The 27,488-nt window shown below is 48.2% G+C and overlaps 1 protein-coding gene across 4 annotated transcripts in view; it reads left to right on the forward strand.

The window, feature by feature from the left end:
- RNF216 (ring finger protein 216) overlaps nucleotides 1-27,488 on the forward strand; it is a 106,870-nt gene that overhangs the window by 70,608 nt on the left and 8,774 nt on the right. For all 4 annotated transcript variants that reach the window (XM_024577037.3, XM_024577042.3, XM_045185172.2 and 1 more), the window contains 2 exons: nucleotides 11,194-11,291; nucleotides 19,145-19,367. In XM_024577037.3, the coding sequence (XP_024432805.1) occupies nucleotides 11,194-11,291; nucleotides 19,145-19,367 (321 nt within the window). The remainder of the gene's footprint in view (nucleotides 1-11,193; nucleotides 11,292-19,144; nucleotides 19,368-27,488) is intronic.

The raw sequence follows: 27,488 nt of genomic DNA on the forward strand, positions 1-27,488 counted from the left end.
TGGCTGAAAGACAGCTTCAAAAAGATGAGAGGAAAGTAACATTTCGAACATTCTGTGCTAGGAGACCCATTTACAACACCTTAGTGTACCCTGCTTAATTTCTTTGTGATCAAACATTTTTGATAGTGTTTTGATAGTGTTTGAGATAGTGGAATCCTAAGGTTTGTTTTATACTTGAGTGACAGTTGTTTTTTTTTTTTTAATTTATTGATTTCAGAGACATCAATTCATTGTTCCACTTATTTATGCATTCTTTGGTTGATTCTTGTATGTGCCCTGACTGGGGATTGAACCCACAAACCTTGGTAGGTTCCCCCAGGATAACGCCGTTACCAACGAAGCTGCCCGGCCAGGGCTAATAGATACAGCTGATATCACAGATACTTAGGTCAGCCTTCCAGCATATGCTGTCTGTCCCCAGAGGCACATCTGAGGGGGAGCACAAGGCAGGGGGAGAGGTCCAGTCACCTCCTGGCCAGATGTCAGCACTGTAGGATGGTAGCTGTGACAAAGCCAGAGATACTGAGCTGGCCAGTGCAGCTCCCTCTCCCTTAGAGTGTGTGGAGTCAAGCTGACAAGCTCTTTATTTCCCCTTTTCCTAACCTCAGCTAACTGGGGTAACACCTCTCTGTTTCTCAAATCTGTTGGAACTTGCATTGGCCGTAACGCTCTCCTGTGTGATTTGTATCGCCTCTTCCACCACTTGTGTCTCCCCCAAGAAATGTGTGGCATTCCTCATGTTCTCCAAGTCCTGCACTGTGAGGGGCCCTACTGTCTGTCTCCCCACCCCCCTACCGTGCCGTAGTGAATACCATGAGGATACAGATGCGGTCCCACGTGCCAGGTGCAGCTTTGGGGTTTCCTGAAACCTGAGCCTCTTCCAGGGAGTGGTAACTGTGGAGTCAAAGAGCTGGTGTTGCTGGCCGCTCCTGCCAGGCCCAGATTCCAGGAAGGCCAGGAGTGTGTGAGCAAAGAGGTCTGCTTGGGCTTGTTTCTGCCCAGGTTGTAGCAGTGTTTCTTTTTGACAGTTTAAAACAGTCTGTTATTAGACCTGCCGCCACTTCCTACCACGTTGCTTTGCAACTGAGCCCTCCTGAAGGCCACTGTTCCGCCTGATTCTCATGCAGTGTTGCTCACCGAGAGTGGTCGTTCCCGGCAGAGAAAGCCGGGGGCGGGGCCATTGTTCAGTTCTGAAACAGTGGTCCCTAGGAGTTCCCACTATGAGAAAGAGCCTCTCTGGTCCTTTAAAGAAACTTTAGGTTTTTGAGTGAATGAATCATAAATTAAAGGCTTTCAAACTGTTTTGACTCTGAACTATAGTAAGAATGTATTTTATTATAAACCCAATACATACGTAAATGTATATAAATATATATATATATAACCAAAACAGTAGTTTTACAAAACAAATATCCGACATGTGAAATGCACTCTCTAGTATCTTCTTTTCTGTTCTAGTTTTTAAAAAATAGACAAAACACTGGTTGTTACCTACTAAAATAATTTCACAACTCACCAATGGGTTGCAATTCATAGTTTAAAAATCATAGCTATTAGTAACTTTGCTTCCCCAAACTTGTATTGTGTTGAGTGTCTGCTGCCAGTGAACTCTTTGGGTGCGGCTTAGTCATAACCCCTGCCCTCCTGCCCCTTCATGCCTATGAGTGAAGCACAGAGGCATGAGAACTCTCCATGAAAAGGGGAGCTAGCAGGGAGGGGTACTTTGGACCAGCGTCACTCAAACCCTTGCAGAGAGAATCCTCTTTAATCTCTGTTTACTCTGGGCACATGCCAAAGTCCTTATCATTACCTCCCTGGCTCCAGACACATGCCTTCCATTCAGCCCTTACTGCCTTCCGCCTCACTCCTAGCTCTCCCTCACTCAGCCTGGAGCTCTTTCCCCCAGACACCACAAGGCTCACTTCCTTACCTTTCCTAAGTCTTTGCTTAAACAGACCTTCTCAGAGAGGCGTTCCCCAGCCACCACCTTAGCAATCTGAATGATTTCCATCTCTGCACTCCAGCACTAACATTCTCCCTTCCTGTATTTTTCTCCTTGGCACACAAATGCCTACCTCCTGGCACTGCTCTGGATGTTGCCAATATAAATGGACAGTTGAGAGAAAGAGTCATCAGTATTTGAATAACTGCTATAAAGGAATTGGTATTTTGTGTTATTCTGATAAAGGTAAAATAGAACTTGTTGTATTCCAGGAATCATTGGCCTCCCACTTCATCTTAAAAGTCCTGGTCCCCATGGTAGCAACAAGCAGGCAACTGTGGCTTTCCCAGTCCGTATTTCTCAAGCATCCCCTCTCCCAGGCAACATAAACGTTAGTGAGCCTGGGTGCCTTCATAACTTTCTGTCCCTAGGGGGCAGCATTAGCACAGAAACAAAGGTTGAGGCCACCTGTTTTTGTCACCTTCTGCTGGTGGATCCAAAGGAAGGGAGTGTTTGGCTTCTTCTTAATCAGCAGGAATAAGACTTGGTGGTTTCTTTCCTTTTTTTTTTTTTTTTTTAGATTTTTTTCTTTATTTGTTTTTAGAGAGACAGGAAGGGAGGGAGAAAGAGGGGGAGAGAGAAACATCACTGTGTGGTTGCCTCTCGAGTGCCCCCCACCAGGGACCTGGCCCACAACCCAGGCATGTGCCCTGACTGGGAATCAAACCAGCGACCCTTTGCTTCGCAAGCTCGATCCACTGAGCTACACCAGCCAGGGCGACTTGGTGATTTCTTTTTCAAGCTCTACTTCTGTACAGAGAAATGGTAAAGTGCACATCCAGTGTACATGCTTTTTAAAATCCCCTTAATTTAGTCTATGGCTGTTAAAAACAACAGTATGAAGTCTTCCCTGAGAAGTCTTTCCCTCAGGAATGCTGCCCAGAGCTGTCACCTGGCCATGCCCAGATTTGAGTTTCTGCATTTAGAAATACAGGTTCTCCTGCTTCTGAGAGATTATTTACTTTGAGGAAAAGAAAGAAATCTCCCACAAGGACAGCTCGGCTTCTTGGAGAGATGTGATGCGGTCAGATCAGTACAAGACAGTGTAAAAGAACTGATGTTTGAATTTTGTTTGTCCTGTAAGAAATTCAGTGGATCCAGGCAGGCTGGATGTCTTATTCTGGTTGTATGGGGTGGGAGGAACCTGTAATCTGACCTTGGGGAGTAACAACTCTACAGCCCCTGGTGGAGGGGGGGGGGGGGAGTGGAGCCAGGCTGACTGATCTTTCAGTGCTAACCCCTCTAAACTAGAGGTACCAGGCAGAGGTTTGCCTATGCTACCATTTGTGAAGCTCCTTTCAAGGAAATTAAGAAATCAGTTTCCACATATTGAAGCTATAGGAGAAAATCAATAAAGAACATCTTAATTGAAGTATATTCAGTACTTTCTCAAGCACTATCGGCAAGCATTTGGTCATGAGCTTTTTGGTAATAACTAATCTTTCCAGTTTTGCGTTAGATTGGGGAAGAACATTAGGGAGCAAAGAAAGGAACCACAATAAAAAATACATATAAGGGGGAGACCCAAAAAACCCAGAATTATCTTCCGTAAGGCAGGCCCCTTATAGTACAGGCTTCCCCTACTAGGTGAGTGTTCTAGGAACCCATCTGTATCAGTGTACCAGCTGGTGGTGTTGTGAGAGGCTGCTTTTGGCTTCAGTGAGATTTTTTTGAAGACTCATTCAGTGTGTTTGCCCATTTCATGATGGGTGATTTAAGAGCACACCTGCCCATACCACACTGATTATTCAGCAGTTTCTGACCAAAACCAGCTTGACCACTGTGTTGTGCCTCCCCAATTTACTCATCTCACCCCAAATGACTTTTTTTGTTTCCCTGGATAAAAAAAAGTCCTAAAAGGGAAATGTTTTGCCAATGTTGAAGAAGTGAAACAAAAAATGGCAGAAGCACCAAAAGCACTCATCAACATTGATGAGTCCAAAAATTGTTTCAAGCAGTGGAAGAAATGTCTCGTTAGGTGGGTTGCATCAAATGGAGAGTACTTTGAAGGTGACTGAAGTTTAAACATATGAGAATAAATACACAGCTTTTTATAAATGAATTCCAGGGTTTTGGGGGGGGGGGTTCCCCTTCATACATAACCCGTATCCTTAAGACATAAACCCTAATGAATTAACCAGAGAGTGTCTTATATTTAACTTGATTTTCTCATAAAATTGTCATTATACTTGCGTAATTATAAATACGAAGACCTTGTGGGGAGGAAATAATACTCTTTGGGGCAGGGGCCAGTTTACTGAGAAGTCTCACGTGCCTGTCTTTCCACCTACCCACCCACCCCCACCCATGTGAGAGGGGAGTGCGCTTTGTCTTACCACCTTCGTCTCTGTAGTTTTCCATACATTCAGCTTCTTGCGGGGGGTCAGACCTAGTACAAGGCCCTTAAATTCAAAGATAACAGGCGTAGTGTGGTGGGTCATAAGTAATATCCTTGCTGTCAGGAATGTGCCGCTTATTCACCAATGCATTACCATGTGGCACCAAATAGCCATTCAAAGATAACTTAACTTTTGGCCTAAATGAATTGAACTCTCCATTCCAAGCCTGTCTGCAGTGATCAGCAGGGCATAGTTTTTGCCTGCAAGGAGTGCTTGGCTCCTTGGATATGTGATGTAATCAGATAATTACTAGGCACTATTAAAAGTACTCCATTGGAGTGGGAACCACGTGCTGTAGGAGTCCAGGGGAAGAGTGCCAACTTTTGCCCAGGTCATTTGGCTTCCCCTAGAGCCCTTGGTATTTGAAATGAGAACTGATGAGTATATGCTGCCGGAGGAGAAAGGACATCTAGACAGAGCGTTGCACAGTTGAGGGTGTCGGGTGTGTGGCACTGGCAGGAGGCCAACCGTGCTGGTCTGGGCAAGCCTTGAGGCCCGCTGGGGGTGCTGCCTGCCTCTCTCAGCTCCTCTTCCACTCCCCATCCTGCTTCCACCGCTCTGCCAGAGACCCTTCAGGCTTGAGCCAGAATGCCAGTTCTGCACAAGGTGTGCTTCGCACCGTGGAAGATACCGCCTCCCTGCCCGCACTCCCACGCCATGCCACATCTACAGAGCATGTGCTCATCTGTCTGTCCTCCCACCTACCTAGTCCTCCCAGAACGTAGACTCTAGGAGGGCAGAGACTTTGTTTGGTTACTGATCCTTTGCTGAGAACAGAGCCCAAGCACCCTGGATGGCTCTCGGGGGGGGGGGGGGGGGGGGGGGGGGGGGGTGAGACGGAGAAGAGAGGTGAGAGTGCTGTCGCTCCTTTCAGCGCGGGGCTCATCCATGCTACCAGTGTCACTGGGAACAGGACTTAGAGCAGGTCAGTGCTGCTGACGGTGATGACCTCAGGCATTGTCCTTAGCATGTCTGCATGTATCATAGTCCTGGCTGCCTTTAGAGACGTGAGTGGCAGGTATTTACAAGTAAAGGCCCAGGGGCTGGTGAAGGGGAGGACCAAGTAACTGATACTTGGTTCTGGTGTGGAACAGTCACATTGAGCCTGTCTGTGTCTGCACATCTAATGGGAATCTAAAAACATGCTTCCTTCTGTGCCCTGCCAGACATGCAGCTGGCGAAGGTGGCAGGAACAGCTGCTTCCCCGCAGGTCCAGTCTAAGGTTGCTCAGTGATTAGAAGGTTCCTATCGTATTTGTTAAAAAAAATCCCCCAGCTCTCCAGGAAGCACAGGGAAGCAGGCATCCTGCACAGCTGCAGCTGGCATCTGCGCCTTCAATACCCTGACACTCGTTGCTCCACAGCCTTGCTGACCTTTCATCTGTGGTCTCCGTACACAAGGTGGCCATTGTAACCTCAGGGCTTGTCTCATACTCTTGTGCCTCGGGTTTTCCAGTAAACAATGACCTGTTCTTGCTAACAATCACTATGCTGGCAAGTATAAGAATAGAAGGGAAAGAGCTAGTGGCTTCGGAATCATGCAAGCTTGAGTCCATAGCTCTGTGACCTTAAACAAGTTAATATGCCTCTCTGAGCCTTCCTTTTCTCATTTATAAAAAAATGAGGCTAATGTTCCAGTATTTCCCTTGTGGAGTTGCTCTGAAGATTGAATGAGATGTGTCAGCAAAGCACCCTGTACCAGAAGATGTTTGGGTGTGGAACCAGGAACCAGTACTGTGGGGCAGTGGGAGGGATGTGAGAGTTCAAGGTGCTTGTTAAAGATGGACACTACCTTGTAGATAACGTTCTAGTGGGGAATTCATCTAAAGAGCCAAAATTGAAAAAGAGTCTTTTTAAAATAATAGTAAAGCCACATTAGGAAAAGCTGTTATTCCTAACAAGAAAAGATGGGCACGCTGCTACTTCTCTAGTCCCAGGTCAGTCTCAGCCCCGCCAGCCTCAGTGCTGGTGCAGCTGAGCTCCGGAAGGAGTTTGTGGAGGGCTGTGGAGGAAGTCTGGCTGAGAATAGAATCCCGACTCCAGGGCTTATTTCCCCAGCAGTCAGCTACTTGGCCCTAGTTTAGTGAGGGGTCGCTGCAAGGCCCTGCAGCTTAGCCAGACGGCCCTACGCCAACAGCAGCTAGAGCGATCTTGTGAAAACATAAGGACAACTTCACCCACTCAGCCTGCTTCCCAAATCCGTCCCTCTAGCCTCAGTATCTGCACTGACCACTGTCCATCCTAAACTCCCCCCACCCCACTCCCCTCCGCCTCTGCCCCTTGGACTCCATCCCCACCAACTTCCTCTGCGCTCCTGGAATGAGACAGGCCCCCTTCCTCGCCAGAGCCTGGCACACACCCTCTCTTCCCTCTGCCCGAACACCTGCTAACCCTGCTCACCCTCAGGGCTCCGCTTCCATGTCACGTCCTCAGAAAGGCTTTTCTGACCCCAGACTAATGCACCTCCGCTGTTTCACACGCACAGCGCCCGATGCTCTTCCTCTGAAATGTTCCTCTCACAGTTGTAGTTCTGTATATTGTTTGTGTAATACCCGTTTTCTTCACTAGACCCTAAGCTCCAGGAAGGTAGAAACTGAGTCTAATTTGCTTATTGCCATATCCACAACCTCTCACACAGCACTTGACAAATGATAGAAGCTCCGCAGACACTGAGGGTGAATGAAGATGCCAGTCTAAAATTAAACTGTGTTCACAGGGCTCTCGCCTGCGCTCGCACTCTCACTCGATCTGCTGCTCCTCCTGCATCATTTGGTCCAAGTTCACGTTTCCACCAGCCCAGCTGGTGTCCCAAGTCAGAAACTCAGAAGTTACTAGAGGCTTCTCCCTCGTCGCTTCCATAACTCCTCCAGTTGTGCTTAACTGTCTTCCTGCCTGTAATGTCAGCCCCTTCAGTCCACCAAAGCATTTGCAAACAAAGCCGGGCGGCCTGCTGCCCTGTCAGGACTGTCCCCGTCCAGGGCAGTAGACGCACAACCCTGCGGCTGCGGCTGCTCACTGTGTCGGAAGAGATGCATAGAGCAGGATGCCTCCCGGAATGTGTGTATATGTGTGAGCTGTATGTGTGCATTGCTCTTGTAACACACACCACAAAACAAAACAAAAACATAAGGAAGTTTAAAGGTGACGTTAAGTCATACTTCTAAATAATTTTATTTAATGACATGGAAACCTTTCATGCTCATTAAAATATTGAATATGTTTCATTAGTCACGTTTGACCGCCTGGTTCTACATTTTAGATACTTGGCTTTAATGGCTGTCGTAGCTGGAGAAGGTGTCTCACAAAGAACTGTCACCCCAGAAAGGAGGAGGACTTGACTGGTTGCCCGGCTGTTCTCACCACTCAGGATACTTGTTTTAGTCAGTCCCGTGAAGATGCCAACTCCTCAAAGAATTCTCTGTCTAACCCCCCCCCCCCCCCCCCCCGCTTCTTTGCTGGCTCTCCCGGATACGCGTGTGCGCATTGTATTGGGGATGTTGATGAAATCAGCTGTTTCCTCCTGATCCAAAAATGCACACAGGTATTGGGGAGCAGTCTCCAATTAGATTTGAAAGCCAGGATATACGTGGCCCTCGTGCCTGAAGGTGCTTGTTAAAGTGTGCTCTGCCTTCCAGAATGGTCCTTGGGGCTTTCTCCTTAACCTCACTTTGAAGAACGAGATTGCTTCATGTTAGAAATGTTCGAGAACATTCTTCTGCCTAATACCGTTTAAGCATTTGTTGAGTCTAGGGACAGAGCCTAGCTGTGCTTGAGAGGAGAGAATTACAATATGGTAAAGTATATACTGTGTTCAGAGGAGAAGGTACATTTTTAAAGAAAGAGCTCCAAATGTTAAATTTACCCAGCCTGCTGTTTGCTTGCCTTGTTTTAATTGTGGATTTCGGTGTCTAGCTGGCCAGACTTTTCAGAAGACATTTTGGTTTTATTTTCTGGGACCCCTGGGCCCTTCCTTCAGTGAGAAGTACCATGGCTGCAAATCCACCCAAGGACCTACAGGAGAACCACTGTGATTTTGGAAGTGAGTGGTAGCTTCCCAGTGACCCCTCACAACTGACTCAGCCTGGCCCAGTCATCTTACTGTTGTGGACCTGTGCCTCACCTGGAAAATGGGTCCTTCCCTTATGAAGAAGGGCCCGTGAAGTAATAACTGGATCTCCAGGAATGCTGCTAAGCATTATCTAAATGCTGTGCATTGTTTTCAAGCCGCTATTCCTGGTGGGTGGCTAGGTTAGTATTATTTTGAAGGTCAAGATCCAGCTAGCTACCAACTCATCTATATTCTCCAGCTGTTGTTTATCCTCCAGGTTCATGGAATAGTCAGGGGAAAGGTCTTTCAAAAATGGGGTTTATACTGCTTTAAATTTTGGTATGTAATAATTAACTCACTACTGATTTAGGCTGTTTGCTGACAGGGATGTAATTAGTGGACTGGAGAACATCGTTTGCCTTGGAAACAAAAGCACTTAATACAGCATCTTCAGTCAGCTCATTTCTACCCCCCATGCCACCTCATTGTGTTGTTCGAAACCTTTTTACAACACCCACCAAAGGGTTGTTTGAGTCCTCAGCTCCCCAAGCAGTCCATTTCCTTTTTCTCTTGCTTTAAATTTTTATTTATCTTTTAATTAGATACATTTATATGATATAAGATTCAAAAGGCCTACAGTAAGAAGTCCACCCCTGCCTCCTGGCTACTCAGGACAATCAGTACTAACAATTTCTGGGGTATCCTTTCAGATTGGTTTCATATATCACTGTCTTCTCCCCCCACCACCATAGAAATGGTAGCATCTGTACTATACATACCATTCTGTGCCTTGTTAGAGTTACCCTACCGGTATATGTTAGAAAATGTTCAATAACGTGGAGGGTACAGCAGTAGATATTGTTAGAATTGATGTGAAAATATCATCTAGTAAGTCTCGTGGTGATCTCTAGCCCAGCTGTCTGACATCTCTGCTGGGTGTCCCACAGATCCTCCTCTGCCATCGCCACCCATATCAAATTCTGGATCTTAAAGCCAGCCCTCCCTCTACCCAAGCCAAGGCCTTTCCTGCTGTCCCCAAGCTCCATCTGTATTGCTGTTGCCTTGTGTTGCACAAACCAGAAACCAGGGTGATATCCTTGACACCTCCCTCCCCTCACTCCCAGAGCCAGCTGTCACCCTCAGTTTCTCTCAAATCAGTCAGCTCTCTGCGTGCCCTCACCTGCATCCCTCGGTCTGGGCCTCCTTGATCTCTCCTGGACGAGAGAGCTCAAGGAGGCTTCCTACTATCTCTTACGCTTCCACTTTTGCCTCCTGCCAATCTGTTCTCGGTGAAAAATGATCTTGTAAAATCACAAAGCTGGTCATGTTACTCCCATGATCGACACCATTGGACGCCTTCCTGGTGCTCTCAGGGTAAAAGTCAAACTGATAATCTCACCCCACAAGGCCCCTGGGGGCCTCACCGGGCCTGTGTTCACTGTCTGCAGTCCAGTCTCAGGAGCCAGACCTGCCAGCCTCGCCTGTGCTCCTCGGCCTGGAATGTTCCTCTCCCTGGCACTCTTTGCCTCCTCTTTCAGATTCTAGGCTCCACTTCCTCAAGCCTTCACTGTCCCCCAAGCTAGATCAGGTCCCCAGTTAAAGCTGACAGTATCTTCTCCTTTACTATAGTTATTAGGGTTATACTTTCCACTTACAGAAATTAAATTAGGTTGGATTGATGGGGTTTTTTTAATTCCTACTACTGGTGTGAGATAGTGTATAAACTACAAGGAATCCTAGAATAAAAAGTAGTAATTTTAAATTCCTGTTTATAAATGAAACTAAGCTGTGGAGACTGATTCATGTTTATGAGGGAGGGGTGCCTGAGGGAATGCCTGCTGAAGGGCTGCTAGCCACCCTGATCGAGACCATGCCCCACTTCAGTTCAGCGGAAGTGGTCTGTGTCAGAACGGCTGGGGCCCCCGGGCTCAGGGAGAGCAGGAACTGATAAGGCCGGCAGACCCTGCCCTCAGACAGCTCACAGTATTTTATTTTTTTTAATCCCAAATCTGCCCTGGCTGGTGTGGCTCAGTGGATTGAGTGCCGGCCTACGAAGGGTCGCCGGTTCAATTCCCAGTCAGGACACATGCCTGGGTTGCAAGCCGGGTCTCCAGTGGGGACACGCGAGAAGCAACTGCACTTTGATGTTTCTCTCCCTCTCTTTCTCCCTCCCTTCACCTCTGTCTAAAAATAAATAAAATCTTTTTTAAAAATCCCAAGTCCCATATATCTGTCTGTTGCTGGTGGGGAGTGGGGGGAGCAGGTCCTGGCATTTTAGAAAGCCGTATACAAATTGGGTGATGGAAACAATGAATCCTTTCTCTATTTTTTTTTTTCTTTATCCTCACTTGAGGACATTTTTTATCACTGCTTTTAGAGAGGAAGGGGAGGAAGGGGGAGTGTTGATGTGAAAGAAACATCACTTGGCAGCCTCCCGTACATGCCCTGACCAGGGATCGAACCTGCAGCCCTTCAGTGTATGGGATGACACTCCAACTGAGCCTCCACCCAGGGCAAACCATGCATCCTTTTGCTCTAAGGAGAGAAAATTTCCTCGTGCTTTCTTCTAGTGATTCTTCCTTTTCTGTTGAGATGTCTGTAGAAGTACGCCTGCTGAAAGGATGGGGGAACCTCTGAAAGAGTTCAGGCAGCGTGGAGCTTATTTCACATTCCCTGCTGTTGGACAGAAACTTGCATGGGGTGCACTCACCAGGAGCTGTGTGCGTGTCTCTGCTTTGTCCCCAGGAAACCTGTAGGAAGTGTCAGGGACTCTGGAAAGAGCACAACGGCCTCACCTGTGAAGAACTGGCTGAAAAAGATGACATCAAGTACCGAACATCCATGTGAGTAACGTGACTCGGGGGTTCCGACTAATTTGCAGCGTAGCCACACGCACGCCGGCCGGCCTCACTGGCCGAGAGAGAGGCAGAGAGTCGTGTGGGGAGAACAAGTTCTCAGGCTACCTCAGTCTAGAATGATCTCAAAGTGACACACTGTAACACGGGTAGGTGGCACTCGTGTTGCTTTATATGCATTAGCTGTAGGATACTGGTGACATTGAGTAGAATCACGAACTCCAGCATGCAAATTAACGTAATCAGTAATAAAAGCCATTACTGTGTGTAGCACTCCCTGTGTTGCTGAACACTTTACAAATATTAATTTATTAATTACATTGAGTTGAACAATACAGAAGTCTATTTCTCATGTAAGTGTCCAGCCTTGCTAGATGGGTGGAGCAGATCTGTCCCGTGAGGTCATTCAGAGACACAGGTTCCTTTATCTCATTGCCTCACCATTACCTCAGGTGGTGTTCTCACCCGTCTGTTGGGGCTGGGTTGCAGCCACGTTTACGCTCTAGCCCAGGGGTAAGGAGAGAGAGAGACAAGATGTCTGGCAGGCAGTTTTCTTTCATTTTGTAAGTGATGCAGAAAGTGTACATACCACTTCTGCTTGTGCCCTGTTGGTCTAGACTGAGTCATGTGGCCACAGCCTGCTCCAAGGCAGACATCATATGTAGTCTCTAGCTGGGTGACTTAATGTCCAGCTTAAACTTGGAGGTTAAGGAGCAGGTTTTGTTACTAAAAAAAATGAAGAGGGAAATGCCTTTTGGGGGTAGTTAACCGTCTCCAAATGCACATCACAGGTAGGCACTACTATCTTCACTTCACAAATGACACAGCTGAGACACACAGAACCTAGGTAACTCACCCACGGTCACACAGTGAGTGAGTGGCCTATCACATGGCTTTCTGACTGCTCTGTACCACAGGCTTGGTAGGCAGAGTAACGAACGAGCCTCCAAGATGTCTATGTCCTAATCTCCAGAACCTGGGAGCTTGTGAACGTGTAAACTTACTTGGCAAAAAGGACTCCCCAAATGTGATTAAGGTGATGGACTTTGACATGGGGAGATTATTCTGGATCATCCAGGTAAACACAGTCTAATCACATGACTCCTTAAAAGCAGAGAGAGAGCCTTTCTCTGGTCAGATGCAGAGGCAGTGGTGGGCAGTGTCAGAAAGACATGAGGACGACTCCCTCTCATTGCTGGCTTCGAAGACCGGGAAGAAGGCCATGAGCCAACGAATGTGACAGCCTCTAGAAGCAGGGAAGAGCGTTCAGTTTTTAGAAAACTGGACGTTGGCCGTACAGCTTCAAAGAACTGAATTCTGCTGACAGCCCAAATGAGCAGCAAACACATCCTGTCCCGGAGCCTCCAGTAGGGGACACAGCCTGCCAACACCTCGATTTTGGACTGATGAGACCCGTGCTGGACTTCTGACCTACAGAACTATATAATAATAAACTTGTGTTACATTAAGCTAATAAATTGGTGGTAATTTGTTACGGAAGCATTAGAAAACTAACACATTTTGGTACCAGTAGTGGAGCACTGCTGTAACAAATACCTAAAAATGTGGAAGTGGATTTGGAATTGGACAAGGAGTGAAAAAACCTGGAAGAATTTCGAGAAGCATGATGGGAAAAAACCTAGATTGCCTTGCACAGACCGTTAGTAGAAATATGGACGTTAGAAACTCCACGATGGAGGGCTCAGAAGTGAGTGAGGAACATTCCAGGCCAAACCTAAATTTCCTTAGAGAATACTAGAATCACCATCAACAGACTGTTGTTAGAAATGTGGATGTTAAAGGCGCTACTGGTGAGGACTCAGAAGGAAATAGGAACATATTATTGAAAACTGGAGGAAAGAGAACGCTGTTACATAATGGCAGAAAGCCTAGCTAAATTGTGTCCTGTGAAATACTGAAGAGTGAACATGCAAGTGGAAAGAGAGGCATTGAGGAAAGAGTGCTAACAGAAAGGAATGGGATGTGATGGTTTCTGAAATGGTCATCCTATCCAGATGATAAAAGGCCCTAAAATTGATGGACTCACTGTCAGGAGAAGCATGGTCTAGAACAGAAAACGAGGGTACATACAGAACGTCGGGAGTGCTCTGTCACACAAAAGGCTCTTCGAAGAGATGGAGGGAGTGACTCACAGGCACAGGTCCTCGCAGTCTCACCCGGCAGCCTCTAGGAAACTCAGGCATGATTACTCAGCCACCTCAGCAGAAGCAGAAATAGAGGTGTGGTTATCTAGGAAATAGCTATGAATGAGCTTCATGTCTAACGGAATGAATCCCTGTGACAGAAATGGAAGACCCACAAGGTTCACGAGAGTTTATATCAGCAGAAACACTGCTAACTTGGACTGGAAGAGCCAGGGAGTATGAAGTGAAAGAAGTCTGTCAGACCCCCAAAATTCTATAAGCAGGAAACAGGCTGATGGAAAACAGCTCAGCTCAAGGAAGCATACACAACCTTCCTTGACGGGAGGAAGGGTACGCAGAAAGTAGAGCCATGGGCCAAGAGGGCAGAGCCTCAGAACCAAAGAGGGCTATTCTCGAGTCTGACACATAAGAGGGTTTGCCTGGCTGGATCTCCAAATTGACTGGGAATGGTGACTCTTTTTTTCCTTCCGTTTTCTCCGGTTTGGAACCAGAATATCTATAACCGTCATCCTGTGCCTGTCCCCTCGCTGTATTCTAGGAGCAGATAATGTGTTTCTTTAGTTTCTTAGACCCACAAATGGAGAACTGTGTCCGAGTGGGTCACGTCTGGAGTCGCACCTATACCGTGTTTAGATGATGAGATTTGGGACTTGAACCTGGTGCTGTAACGGATAAGGTCTTGGGGACAAGGTGGCTGTGGTGTGGGGGATGGATGTGAATCTTTGGAGGCCAGAGGACAGACTGGTGTGCAGAAGAGAGACTTCGAGAGGTGTCCCTGCCCTAGCCCCACCACCTGTGACGGTTTTTACCTTACATGGCAAAGGGACTTTGCAGATGAAATTAAGGTTTTGGCAACAATGGAAAACCAATACAACAAGGTACATAGAGTCACATGCCACTCCAACTAAAAACATCTTGTGCTGCTTTCTCAAACCTAGGCCACCCTGTCACAAGTCAGAGTGGCCACCAGCCTGACCTGTGGTGTGGCCTCAACACGATCAGCACATCAGAGATGATTCTTTCTCCACAGTAGTCGCCTTGTCAGGCAGCACACAGACCTCCGCAGTTGTGCTGCTGCCGGAACACTTTCAGTGTCTCCTTCAGACTCGTCTTTCCGCTGACTTAAGGGTCGGTTCCCAAAACAGCTGTTCTCGTTGCTGTAGACATGTCATTTCTGGTTCAAGGTGGGAGGAGGGGAGGACTTCTGTCGTTGCTATTTTGGGGCCTTTGTTTTGCTCCTAGGAAGGCTGTCTTATTCATGTAGTCAGTACATGTTTACTAAGTGCTCACGATAAATAGCTGTAGTTAAGAACCTTGAGCAAATTTCTTAATTTTTCTGTGCCTCAGTTTCCTCATCTGTAAAGCACAGAGCATAGTCACACCAGCTTGTAGGGTTATTGTGAAGATTACAGTGCCCAGAATGGTTTTGACACACGAAATGGATCCCCGTGACATACATGGAAGACCCACAAGGCCTCCATCAGTAGAAGCCTGATCTACCAACTTGACGCCAGTACGTGAGCAGATAACTTCTGGCACTCAGGGCCTGCTTGGGCCTGGTTACGTGTGTTCCCCTTGGAGCTGGTGCTGGCACGATGCCCAGCCCTGTGCTGATTCTCGATGCCCCGGGGTCAGGCACCTGGACTACCTCAGGGCCCAATCATGGGCCAGGAGGCCTTTCTCAAAAGGAGAAGAGCTGATTGCGTTTTGAAGCAGAGCTCCCATTTTGGTTCCCTGTCAGTTCCTGCTACTGGCTGCATGCAGTGTCTTGGTCTGCCGTAGCCCTCGGGGCACCCCTGGGTCCGATAGCCACCAGAAGGTCGCTCTTGGCCCGGGCCCTACTTGAACCTGGCAGCCTCTTACACCAGCAGTAAATAGATCAGAGTGTCACATCCAAATACGATATGTGTTGATTCCAAAATCCAGAAAGGCCTCCCAAGTGTCTGACTACTTGCTTCACAGTAAGGGATACAAGATACAGCAACATGTGCTTAGCTTTGGAAGCAATAGCCTAATAATGCACACCTGACCACCAGGTCACCAGAACGTCATGGAGATTATAGATCTCTGTGTTTTCAAGAGACTGACCCCCCACCGCCTGGCATGCACACACCATATTAGTGTGTCCTGGAGTACCTGCTCCTACCTGCTCACCAGGTTCAGTCTGCGTGTCCTTTGAGTGGTGACCGGTGTGTTGTCCTCTTGGACAGCAGATGCTCAAGGTCCTTGCCAACTGCTTCTGGTGTTCTCTGCTTATTGCACAGAGAATAACAACATTTTCCAGCTCAGTAGCTGCATCCCATTTGCCAGAGGCTCTGTTTACTTGCCGTGGTGAGAAATGACATCTGGAACAGCAGCTGCAGTTACAGTCAGCACCTAATTAGGCTTCCACTGGTGTACCAGGTCCAGGACCCATTCTCTGCACAGGCCAGAGAAGTAGAAGGAGATGCGGTGGCCATCAACAGCCCTGCATCCTTGAAGTCTTGGTGGTGCCCATGTGGGCACAATCTCAGAGGTGCCCACGGGAACCTGGTGTTACTTTTTGTAGGGTGGGGGTGCTCTTTGGGCTTCCACTTCCTCTCCTGGCCACACAGCACTTATTCCATGGATCAGAGAGCCAAGGAGTCCTGCCAGGTGCCAAGTGTCAAAAGTAAGAGACAGCAGGGTACACACAGGAAATTATAAGCAGTTCATCCTTGCTGAATCATAAAACACAGCATAACAAGTGGTGCGAAATGAGTCAGGTGTTCCAAAAGAGACTTGTCCAGGAATGCTCACAGCAGAACTGCTTCAAATAGTCTGATGGCAGAAACAACCCAAGTGTCTGTCAGCTGATGAATTGGTAACAAAGTGCCACATATCCATGAATGAAACGTTATTCGGCTGTAAAAAGGGAATGATACATGCTGCACCGCGGTAGAAATTGAAAATACACCGAGTGAAAGAAGCCAGTTACAAAAGGCCACATCTCAAATGTTCCATTTATATAAAATGTCCACAGGCATATGGATATTGCCTGTGTGCAGAATAGAGGGACCCATTAGAAACAGAAAGTAGATTAGCTATTGCAGGGAACGGGGGCTGGGGAGTTACTGCTTAATAGATACAGAGTTTCCTTTTCAGATGATGGAAATGTTCTAGGACATAGTGGTGATGGTTCCACAGCTTTGCCAATATACTAAATGCTCCTAAATTGTGTACTTTAAAATGGTTAAAACAGTAAATTTTATGTGCATTTACCACAATAAAAAATATATGTGCACAAACTCACAAAGGAAAGCCACTTAAGATTTTGAATGGTATATGCCACAGCGAATGAACGTACTTGAATAGTGTGAGGCGAGTGACCGCGGGATCGTAGGGCCTCTCTTGGTTGTGCAGAAGAGGGTAATGAGTCTTCCTGTTCCAACACGAGGGCAGCAGGCACAGCTGCGGCTCAGTCTTCTCTTCCTGTTTCAAACAGGAACACATCCTGTGGGGCTCTTTCCTGCCTAACTTAGCATCTAGTTGCCAAATCACCCTCCTCCCTAACGAACCAACTGATCTCTCCCCAGTTCAGTTGGCATTGTTATGTTCCTGGGCAGGCGGTCAATACATCCCATAAGAGCAATCCTTTTTGGGTACAAGGCTATTCTGGCCCTACCTGGTACTGTGGTTTTGCAGAAGCAAAGGACTTGAATGGATATTCATGCAGTATTGAATAGCTGTTTGAACATTGTAGCAACATTGAGTTGCATGCGGTCTTTGTGTAGTCCTCATCCATTTAGGAGTGCCCTTCCTCCTTTACCACACCCATTACTATTCCCCATTGGCAACTGACTGTGTGGTGGAGCAGAGCAAGCAAACGCACCCTCTCCCCCAACCTTCCGGAAGGACTGTGTAACCTTGGTTCTTTTCAGCCTCTTCTCTCCCACGATACAGCCTGCCGGCTGCTGGGGGAATATGTCTGCCAGCCCCAGGCAACCAAAGTGCGCTGGTTGAAAGCCGCACCGCAGTCTCGAGGGCCCTCTTACACAAAGTCTGTGCTGTAGGAAATTGCAGTTGTGCCCTGGCCAGGTAGCTCCGTTGGTTAGAGTATTGCCAAGGTGGTGGGTTCAGTCCCCAGTCAAGGCAAATACAGCCGTCAACCAGCGAATGCATAAATAAGTGGAACAACAAATCAGTGTGTGTGTGTGTGTGTGTGTGTGTGTGTGTGTCGTGCACAGTTTTTCTCTTCCTCTCTCTCAAATTAAAAAAAAAAAAATTTAAGAAAACTACAATTTGAAACGCTGTGACCAAAATTGTTTTGGTCACAGCATTTCAAATTGGAAACTTTTTCATTACAACCTTGTGAGTCTTAATTACTTATAGAATAATAATAAATTTACTTCATTTAAACTTTGTCTGCTTGACAGTGTTTCCTATTCAGCAAAACTTAGAACCCATTTGTTCTTCTGTAACTTGCACTGGGTATAAATTCTTTTCAAGCCAGAGTTCAGCCTGCCTTCATTTTGGGTCAGTCAGAAATTAGACCTGAATAAATAGCAGCCAATTCCTAACACATTTCTCGGTTTTTAAAGAATGGTCTGGCTTCTAAGGAGCGTACTGCCACAACAGTCTTCTAAATACAAGTAATCAACAGCACTCGCCCGCCCCTGGCTCACGTGGCTATTCTCATGCAGCAGAACAGCTTGCAGCAGTGGGAGGAACACCACATTTTCTCAGCCTTAGGAGAGCGTCTGCAGGTCAGACCTCATCCCCGCACTGTTATTGTCACAGCTGCTTGGAGCCCTGGGACGAGTCCCAACTTCAGGGCTGTCCATCCTTTCAGTCCTTTGTGCTGGTCCCTAGTCTCAGCAGACACACCTTTTGACACTCTGTCAAGAGCGCACTTCTTCATGCCAGCTGGGTACACCAGCACAGCCTCTGCTCTCTACCTCCAGGGAACTCGAGTGTAAGCAGCTGAAGGCACATAAACAATTACAGGCCAAGGCACAAGTGTTAGGAAAAGTGTGCCATGGATGTGACTTAGTTCGCCAATGCCCGCTCTTGATGTAGAGCCAAGACCTGCCAATTTGACCCTTGTCATCTGTCCTTCCACATCAGTTAAAGCGCTTCTGGGAACAGGTGGCTTCCCTACAAGCTTCCTGTTGAGTCACGTATGCCCGCCTCCTCAATGCAAGGGGTCTGGGGATGTGGGATTCCATTGGCTGTGGGCTCATCCCCAACTGTGTCCGTCCCACCCCGATGCCAAATATTTAAAAACTCAAGGTGCTAGTATAACTAAGGTCGAGGCTTACTGGCTCTCCATTGTCCTGATTTTTATACATAAACACATTATTTTGGACGACCCTCTGTTATTTCTCTCCGTTTTAAGCCTACAGAGACTCCAAACAAGGGAACAGCCACTTTCTAAGTGCCACGTGCCATGCACTCAGCCAGGGTACTTTTTATTTTACCTGTAATCCTCAAAAACTGGGGTTTCCCAATTTAAAAATGAGTCTGAGTCTCCAGTCAGTTGAGGAATTTACCCAAAGTTAACAACTGGTAAGTCGAACCCAGTTCTCAGACTCCAGGACATAGGCGCCCTTCCCTGTTCGAGTGCCACCGCCGGGACTGGGCAGTCATGTGTGGGGGGAAATCAGTACTTGGTGGCCGTGCTTCCCTGCTGTCTCCAGTCACGTATTCTCTTCTCAGTGAGGAGAAAATGACTGCTGCTCGCATTCGAAAATGCCACAAGTGTGGAACCGGCCTCATCAAGTCCGAGGGCTGCAACCGCATGTCCTGCCGCTGCGGGGCCCAGATGTGCTACCTCTGCCGAGTTTCCATCAACGGCTATGACCATTTCTGCCAGCACCCGCGCTCTCCAGGAGCCCCCTGCCAGGAGTGTTCGCGATGCTCGCTCTGGACCGACCCCACGGTAAGTGGATGCGTGGCTGCCTGTGGCTTTGCGGGGGGAGTATCAGTGCGGCGATAGAATGAAGTGAGGTGTTGTGCATACACAGCACATTGTGACCCGCGCAAAGGCAGGGAATACACACGCCAATAGCCACAGGAAAAAAATACTCTGAAAGTAATCGGAAAGCTACTCCTCAGAAGCAGCGTGCCCAGTTTATGAACAGAGTCTTTCAGTCTTTCAGGGTAGTGGTCCTTAACCTTTTGGGAACCAGGGACCAGTTTCGTGGAAGACAATCCATGGAGTCAGGGTTGGGGAGGAGCTCAGGCATAAATGCCAGCGAAGCTTTGCTCTCCCACCTCTTACCTCCTGCTGTGTGGCCCAGTTCCCATCAGGCCATGGACCTGTGCGAGGGTTGGGTCCCTTGCTTTAGGGAACAGCTGAAATATTTCAGAGCATAGTAAGGAAAGTTTTACATATATTTGCATAAAACCTGCATATTTCTGATAGCAAAATGTGATAGATAACCCCAAAAAAGAAAACTGTAAACTTACCCTACTTACTACTTTAGGTTTTAAATTCTCTGAATAAAATACCAGCAAATAGAAACCATGGCCAAGTGAGATTGTTCCAGAAATGCAAGGATGTTTCAAAATTAAGACCTCTTAATGTAAGTCAGCATGCAATAGCTTTAAATGGTAAAAAGACATAGGATAGGCCTGGCTTGTGTGCTCAGTGAGTTGGGCATCATCCTGCAAAACCAAAAGGTCGCTGGTTTGATTTCTGGTCAGGACACATGCCTGGGTTGTGGGTCAGGTCCCTGGTTGGGGGCGTGCAAGAGGCGACTGATAGATGTTTTTCTCCTTCCTTTCCCCTCTCTCTAAAAGTAAAATCTTTTTTAAAAAGATACTGAATAAAAATCATATCCATTCTTGATTTGAGCTTTTAAAAATAGTATCATAGGGTACTTTACTTAATATTATAAAGTCCGTATTTCAAAACTGTCTTTATTAGCATTTTTTTTTTTTAGATTTTATTTCTTTTTACAGAGAAGGGAAGGGAAGGAGAAAGAGAGGGAGAGAGACATCAATCGGTTGCCTCTTGCACACCCCCCAGCTGGGGATGGGGCCACAACCCAGGCATGTGCCCTGACCAGAAATCAAACCAGCAGCCTTTCACTTGCAGGACAATGCCCAACTGAGTCACGCCAGTCAGGGCATTGTTAAAATGTATTTAATAGTGAAATATGGCCCTGGCTGGTGTGGTTGAGCGCCGGCCTACGAACCCAAGGGTCACTGGTTTGATTCCCAGTCTGAGGGCACATGCCCAAGTTGTAGGCCAGGTTCCCAGTAGGGGGGCACGAGAGAGGCAACGACACGTTGATACTCCTCTCCCTTTCTTTCTCCCTCTCTTCTCCTCTCTAAAAATAAGTAAGTAGCCCTGGCTGGTATGGCTCAGTGGATTGAGTGCCAGCCTGTGAAACAAAAAGTCTCCCAATCGATTCCCAGTCTGGGCACATGCCTGGGTTGCCATTTAGGTCCCCAGTAGGGGGGCGCACAAGAGGCAGTCACACATTGATGTGTCTCTCCCCTCTTTCTCCTTCCCCTCTCTATAAACATAATTAAATATAAAATCTTTTAGAATAAATAAATAAATACTTAAATACCAACCTTTAAAAAAAATAGTGAAATACATACTAGCATTCCCAAAAAGTCAAGTGTAAGATTATCACCACTATTTTGTTCTGGAGCTGCTAGTCAGTACAGTTAGCTGAGAGAAGGAAATGAAAGTACAGACATCAGAGAAGGTAATTGCTGTGTTTATAGGGCACCCATGTGTGTCAGATGCTGTTCCTAGCACTTCGATGTGTGAAGAGGAAAAGCAGGTCCACCATGTCAAACCTGAGAAAAGACAGAATAATCAATCAGAAGGCTAGTAGAAGTAGGTGGCTAAATACAAAATAAATGTACAGAATGCCATTCTTACAGCAATATAAATCATTAAATACCCTAGAAATGAACTTTAATAAGAAATATGAAGAGAGCTGTAAAACTGTATCAAAGGACAGGAAGAGACTTAAACATGGAGAAATGTGCTTTGTTCTTAAGTAGTTTTGTATTTAAAATGTATCAATTCTTAAAAATAGTTTTAAATTTGAAACTATCGCATCCAATTGTAAGTTGATCTATGAGGATAGCAATGAAAAGATAGCGACGAAAATGAGGATAGATATGAAAAGACTTGTTCTACCAAAAAGTGATTCAACCTCTCGGTGAGTGCCCTGCTAACTGGGAGCAAATGAAAGGCCTTGAAGAAGTGTCCCGAAGCCCACCGGCTCAGCCTTCACCTGAGGCCAGTGGCGTGGCCTGGACAGTGGAGAAGCATCTTGTCCCTCACAGGGAGACTGGGTATCAGAGAGAGATCCGTTCTCTCCGGAGTGATCTAGAAGTTTACTGCAATTCCCTTTTAAATTGAAAGGATTTTTTTTTCTTGAAAAATTACCTGTAGTTTTGAAAATGAAACTGGTTTTTACTATGAGGCTACACCAATCAAAACCATACAGACTAATACAAAAATAGGCAGATAGCTCAAAGGAACAAAATAGAGACCAGAAACAGACCCGTAAGAACTTAATGTGTGAAAAAAATGCCATTTCAATTCACTAGAGAAATGATAGATTTGTTCTTTCATTCTCAACTATTTAGTGTTGCCAGGGCAAGTCTGACAGAAACCCCATCGTCTTGAGGTTCACAGGTGTGCAGTCGGTGCCGTGTAGGAATGCGGAGAGTGGCGGGGCAGGGAGTGTGATGGGCTGCAGGAGAGCAGTCTCGGGGGTTCGTGGGGGCAGGGGCGCGAGCGGCAAGGCAGGCCAAGGGAGTGAAACAGATTCAGCCTGCTTGGGGACCAAAAAGAGGTCAGTGTGGCTTGCAGGTGGTTCGTGAGGGGAGGAAAGTAGAGGCGGCCCGGGACCAGGCTGTGGGTCTCACTGGGTGCCGTGGGCGCTGATGCGGGGCTCACATGGGAGAGCGGCTCGGCCTGCAGTGAGTTTTCAGGGTCACTCTGGCTACGGTGTGGATTGAGAAGCAAGAGAAAATTGTTGTAACATATAGGTGAGTGTTGTGAATGTGAAGAGTGATGGGACTCCGTAAACATTCCTGCGTTAATAAGGATCGTTTAGTCTGGGAATACCAGAAAGCCCCAAAACAGCTGCTCCACGACAGAGGTTTATTTCTGCCTGGTGGACAAGTGCAGGGGTGGGCAGTCCAGGGACGGGGCACTCATGTCAGTACGGCGCGCAGCTCTATAAAGCAATGCTAGGGGTCCGCGTTCAAAAGCATGGAGGGGCGAGGGGGCAACATGGAAAGATTTACCCACAAAATACAAACAGCGTGCAGCCGGGCTCGCAGACCTAAGTTAGCCCAGGGCAAGCAGTCACAGAAGTGACCGATGGCCATGCAGTAGGCCGGGTCCGGGAGACAGTAGGGTGTGGTGGGGACTGCGGCAGCAAGAGCAGCTATGGGTCCCATCTCGGGCTGCTCCTCAGCACCCCCACTCCAACTGTTGCCAGATGAGATTGTGCTCAGTTCCTGTGGCTTCAGATTGTCCAGAGAGGCTGGAAATCTATTTTAATGTGAAATCTCCCAATTTTTATTAGCTCTTAATAAAACGATCCAACTATCTTTAAAACACAGTTTAAGCCAGTACTTTATAAGCTGAAGAAAAGTCTTATTAGCGACCAGTCTTCACCTGGTACAGGACATCTCAGTGTGCCTGATGAGAGGGTGTCGGGATTGCAGGTGGTCCCTGGGAAAGTACAGCAGACCAGCCCAGTGGCCAAACCCAACCCTCAGAGCCACCAGTTTTGGAAAGCAGCGAGTCCTCTGGAACCAGGTGTCTGCCTCTCGGGGCCAACCTCCCCTCACTGGTTAGGAAATTGGGCTGAGGCCCCAGGAACTGCTTTTCTTGCACGGTGATTACGTAAGGCCCTTACTAGGCCTCCCCCTCGCTACTCCCTCCACCCCCACAGCGCTGAGGGAGAACTGTGAAAGGGAGGGGGCACTTAGCAGAGAGAGGGGTCATCTGTTGCTGGTGGAGGTGGGAGCGCTGGGCAAGGTGATCCTGGAGGCCTTTTGTGACAGGACTTCCGGGAGTGGCTCCTGCTGTGGCTCACCCCTCTGACCCACCCACCTAGCAGAAGGGGGCTGAGCATCTCTAGGAACTTCGTGAGGCGATAGGATTCTTCTTCAGCTGCAGCTTCTGAGAAGTATTCCTCCCACCGCCCGTCTCGTCTCTAGAAACAAAGAGCAGAGTGGGAGTTACCACGTGAGGGAGGATGCCTCGCAGTCTGGCCTGTTCTGGGCACTGTTTTTCTTTCTTCTCCCTTCTCCCTGTTCTTGTTCCCTCTCCTGCCGCCTCCTTGTCTTCCCACGCGTGGAGCTGATGATTATAAAGGTTTCTCGTGTTCTGTTACCTTGTTTGGGTGCCGTAGCATGAGATTGCCCCCTTGTTTTCTTGTGGAATTGTCTTCTTCCCTGAGAAAGGTTCTGGGTTTGCTCAGGATAAAGCTGGAAAGGAAGATCAGGCAAATACAAACCCCTTCGATTTCCTCTGGTGGCCACAGCCAGAGGTTTTGTTCCATGTGTCCTGTTCCCATCAAAACTGGGATCAGCCCCGTTTCCTTGATTCTCACCAGGAGGCTGATTGAATTCCAACCCAGCATCTGCTGGGGCCCCTGAGAACACACAGCCATTCAGAAGTTCAGGGAAACAAAGCATGCCCTGTCGACAGCGCCTGTTTTCCGCTTAATGAACCAGCAGGGCCAGGAAGAATCTCTCACTGGTGGGGGCAGGGGTGGGGGTCGTCCCTCGGTGGTTTGGAGAGAAGTTGAGATTTCGTCTTTGGTAAACAGAGACTGCTTGGGAGCCCAAACAAACTGCAAGAGAGCTGAACTGGTGACCAGTAACTTTCTTCCCCTGTTAGTTATCAAAACTCAACCAAAACATTCAACCAAGGGTCTTATAAAAACAAGATGTCTTTTTAAAAAGAAAGAAGCAGAGAAGCAAACTGAGTCACAGCAGACCGCAGTTTTCTGGTTTAGAGGTCAGAATCTCACCCACAAACGAACAGACATCATTTCGCAGTGGGGTGTGGGTCAGGCTGTCCTGGGACTCGACCGGAGCCAGGTATGCTGGCTCCTCTGTCGTCCCCGCAGCCACAGGAGAGGTAGGGGCTCACACTTCCTACCTAGCTGCAACAGCCTGTGTCCAGAACAGTCACCGGGCAGCCCGGATTCTGAAGGCAGGGCCCCATTCCTTAAATATAAACAAGGTTGGTGTGGATCTGGGGTTTTGGCTACCAGAGACTGCACAGAGTTGTATTCTACAACTTGTTTTTTTAATGTAAGAGTTTGACGCATACTCATCTTAAATAAAACCAGGGCTTTTACAGCCAGTTTACAATTTGGTCCCATTGTATCCTGGCTCTTGGTGAGGAGACCTAGTTATTTTTCCCAAGCCTGCAGTGGATTGGGGTGGGCAGCCAGCCACATGTGTTCGTATATTTCATTCTGTGACAGTGCCCTAAAGCGGGTGTGTCATCCCGTTCCACAGGTGAGGAAATTTGCTGAAGATGGTGGTCAGTTAACAGGAGTGTGGGTTTCCAGCTCAGGTCATTTGTTCCCAGCACCTGAACAAGCCACCCGCCTGCCTCCTCCCCTCAGTGGCTCCAGCTCTCCCCGGGCCACCCCGTGTGCAGGTCTCCCTGATGGTAGGCAAGTGGCGGGGTGTCTCGGGGAGGACTGCTGAGGAAAAGCTGGAAACCCACCCCAGGGACAGATAGCCCAGAAGTCAGGTCGGTAACTAATTTGTGGCTTCAGCACTTTTTTCCTCAACTTTTTAAATGTTACTTTCTACAAGAGAAAAAATAGAGTACAGTGAGCCCCCATGTTACCCCTCCCCCAGCTCCCACAATTGGCCACGACATTTTCTTTCTCGTCACTGTTTAAATACCATTGTTTCCTTTCCAACGTGAGGGTGGGACCACTTTCCTGTTGTGCAGATGGGAAAATGACATTCGGGTCTCATAGTAAAACCCGGATGTGAGCCCAGGTCTTGGACCAGAAGACGGCTCCTTCCACTCTGAAGTCCCACACCCTGGAGTGAGAGGCCCCAGTTACAGGCGCTCTCCCACAGGGGGCCTTCTTGGGGGTGGGACCCTCCCAGGACTCTTCCCTGTCGAGCAAGTTGTAGATGGTACAAAGCGGGTCCAGCAGCTTCAGACTGACAGGTCCCTGGTGGAGGATTTGACCGAGGAGGACAGCAGCGTGGCTCAGTCCGGTACACTTGGCACGTGGATGTGTGTTGTCTTCAGCAAATGCCAGCAGGCCCCAGACTGAGCACTTGACCCTGAAAGGAGTCAAAACATGGCCACACTCCAGGCTGCCTCCAGGTCCCTGCAGGGGAGTTCTAGATGCAAAGGTGTTTGGGGGCTGGGCCTCTGTGCCGGAGGAGATAGCTGCAGAAGTCAGCCCAGAGCCTCGGGCCTTCGCTCCTCCCCAGCTCCCCAGCACAGTGTCCAGACCCCAGCTGCACAGCATGTGTCCCTCGAGGCTGTGCTTCACCCTCCTCCCTGCAATTTCCTGTTGCAGGGGGACAGCTGGAGCCGGGGGTTAGGGTCTGGTGTGGCTCCGAGATCTGCAGCCGATCTGGGAATAATTTGAAACTAAATCCTCAGCTCTTTGGAAGCCTCTTATGAAATCATTGCAAGTTTATTAACAACAGCTGCGGCCGCACATGACCTGGACCCCAGCCCCGCCCCGCCCCCAGTACTGCGCGGGGGAAGCAGCAGTTAACCTGCAATTCCCAGTCACCTTTTTAAGGGGAGAAAAAGTTAAATGAAGAAGAAAAGTCACCCATCCTTTCTCCTTGGTCACAGGAGGCTGGACGGACGGCAGGCAGGCAGGCAGCCAGCCCTGGTAACAGAAATGTTGAAGAAAACAGGCTCAGAAGGACTGTTGAAAGCTATAGCAAGACTGCCCTGTGCCAAGGGCTGAACGTCTGTCTCCGGCGCCTTCAGCCTGGCTGGCAGTCATTGTTAATACTCAATTGGAGGAACATGCTTTCTCCCGGTGGACCACTTGCGTTTTTTGGTTTTTGGGGTGGTGGTGGTGTTTTTTTTAAGTTTTATTTTACTTTATTTTTAGAGGGGAAGGGCGGGAGAGAGGGAAAGAAACATCAGTGTGTGATTGCCTGTCACGCGACCCCTACTGGGGACCTGGCTGGTAACCCAGGCCTGTGTCCTGACTGGGAATCGAACCTGAAACACTTTGCTTTACAGGCTGGCCCTCAGTCCACTGAGCCACACCAGCCAGGGCTCGTTTTCTCTGCCTTTTTGTTCCCTGGTCTAGACCTTGCAGCCCTGGTAGAGCTGCAGGCTTCCTTGTTGAGAGACAAGGGATTGGAGTTTGTGGCAGGTTTTTATTATTATTAGAACCTCTGGTGTATTCTACCTCACTTCCTGCCAGCGCCTGCACGCTGAGTCCCTGCTTGGTGAGGCCAGGCCCTACCATCTACTCCTGCTCCCCCCACCACCATATTCCCCCACCCGCCTCCCCAGGGAGCGTGAAGCAGGCGTGCCAGAGTCGGGCCAGCACTTTCTGCATCCTGCTGAGCTCAGGAATTCAGGGAAAGGAAGGAAATAAAGCCTTCCCCCTGTTAAGATGCAACCTGCTCTGTTCTTTATTTAAAGCGCCGTCTAGATTTGCTGGGCGGTGAGACTGCATGCCCTGTTCTGCTTTAATCCTTTGTCCTGTGCACTGGCTCCCGGTAGGGGCTGCACGTGTTCCTGTCGTGGTTCCCCTGGCCTTCTCAGAGTGACGTGGATGGCTCACTTCTACTGCACCTGGTGTTTTGTTACAGTCAGTCTTTTGAGACCCACCCGTCTTGGGACATCTTGATCACTCACCAGTGACCGCCCCCTCCCATCTCAACCTAGCCTTGCTTACATGCACGTTCTGCAGATCTGCTGGCAAGTTTTCACTGAGGTTAGGAGGGGCCAGAAAGAGGGCACAGAAGAGGACTCATTGAGACCTACTGGGTGTCCTGAAGGCCAGGGAGAGTTGTGCTGGGTTGGGATGGGGGTGGTGAA

The sequence above is a fragment of the Desmodus rotundus genome, chromosome 6 (assembly GCF_022682495.2).
Source record: "Desmodus rotundus isolate HL8 chromosome 6, HLdesRot8A.1, whole genome shotgun sequence".
NCBI lineage: Eukaryota > Metazoa > Chordata > Mammalia > Chiroptera > Phyllostomidae > Desmodus > Desmodus rotundus.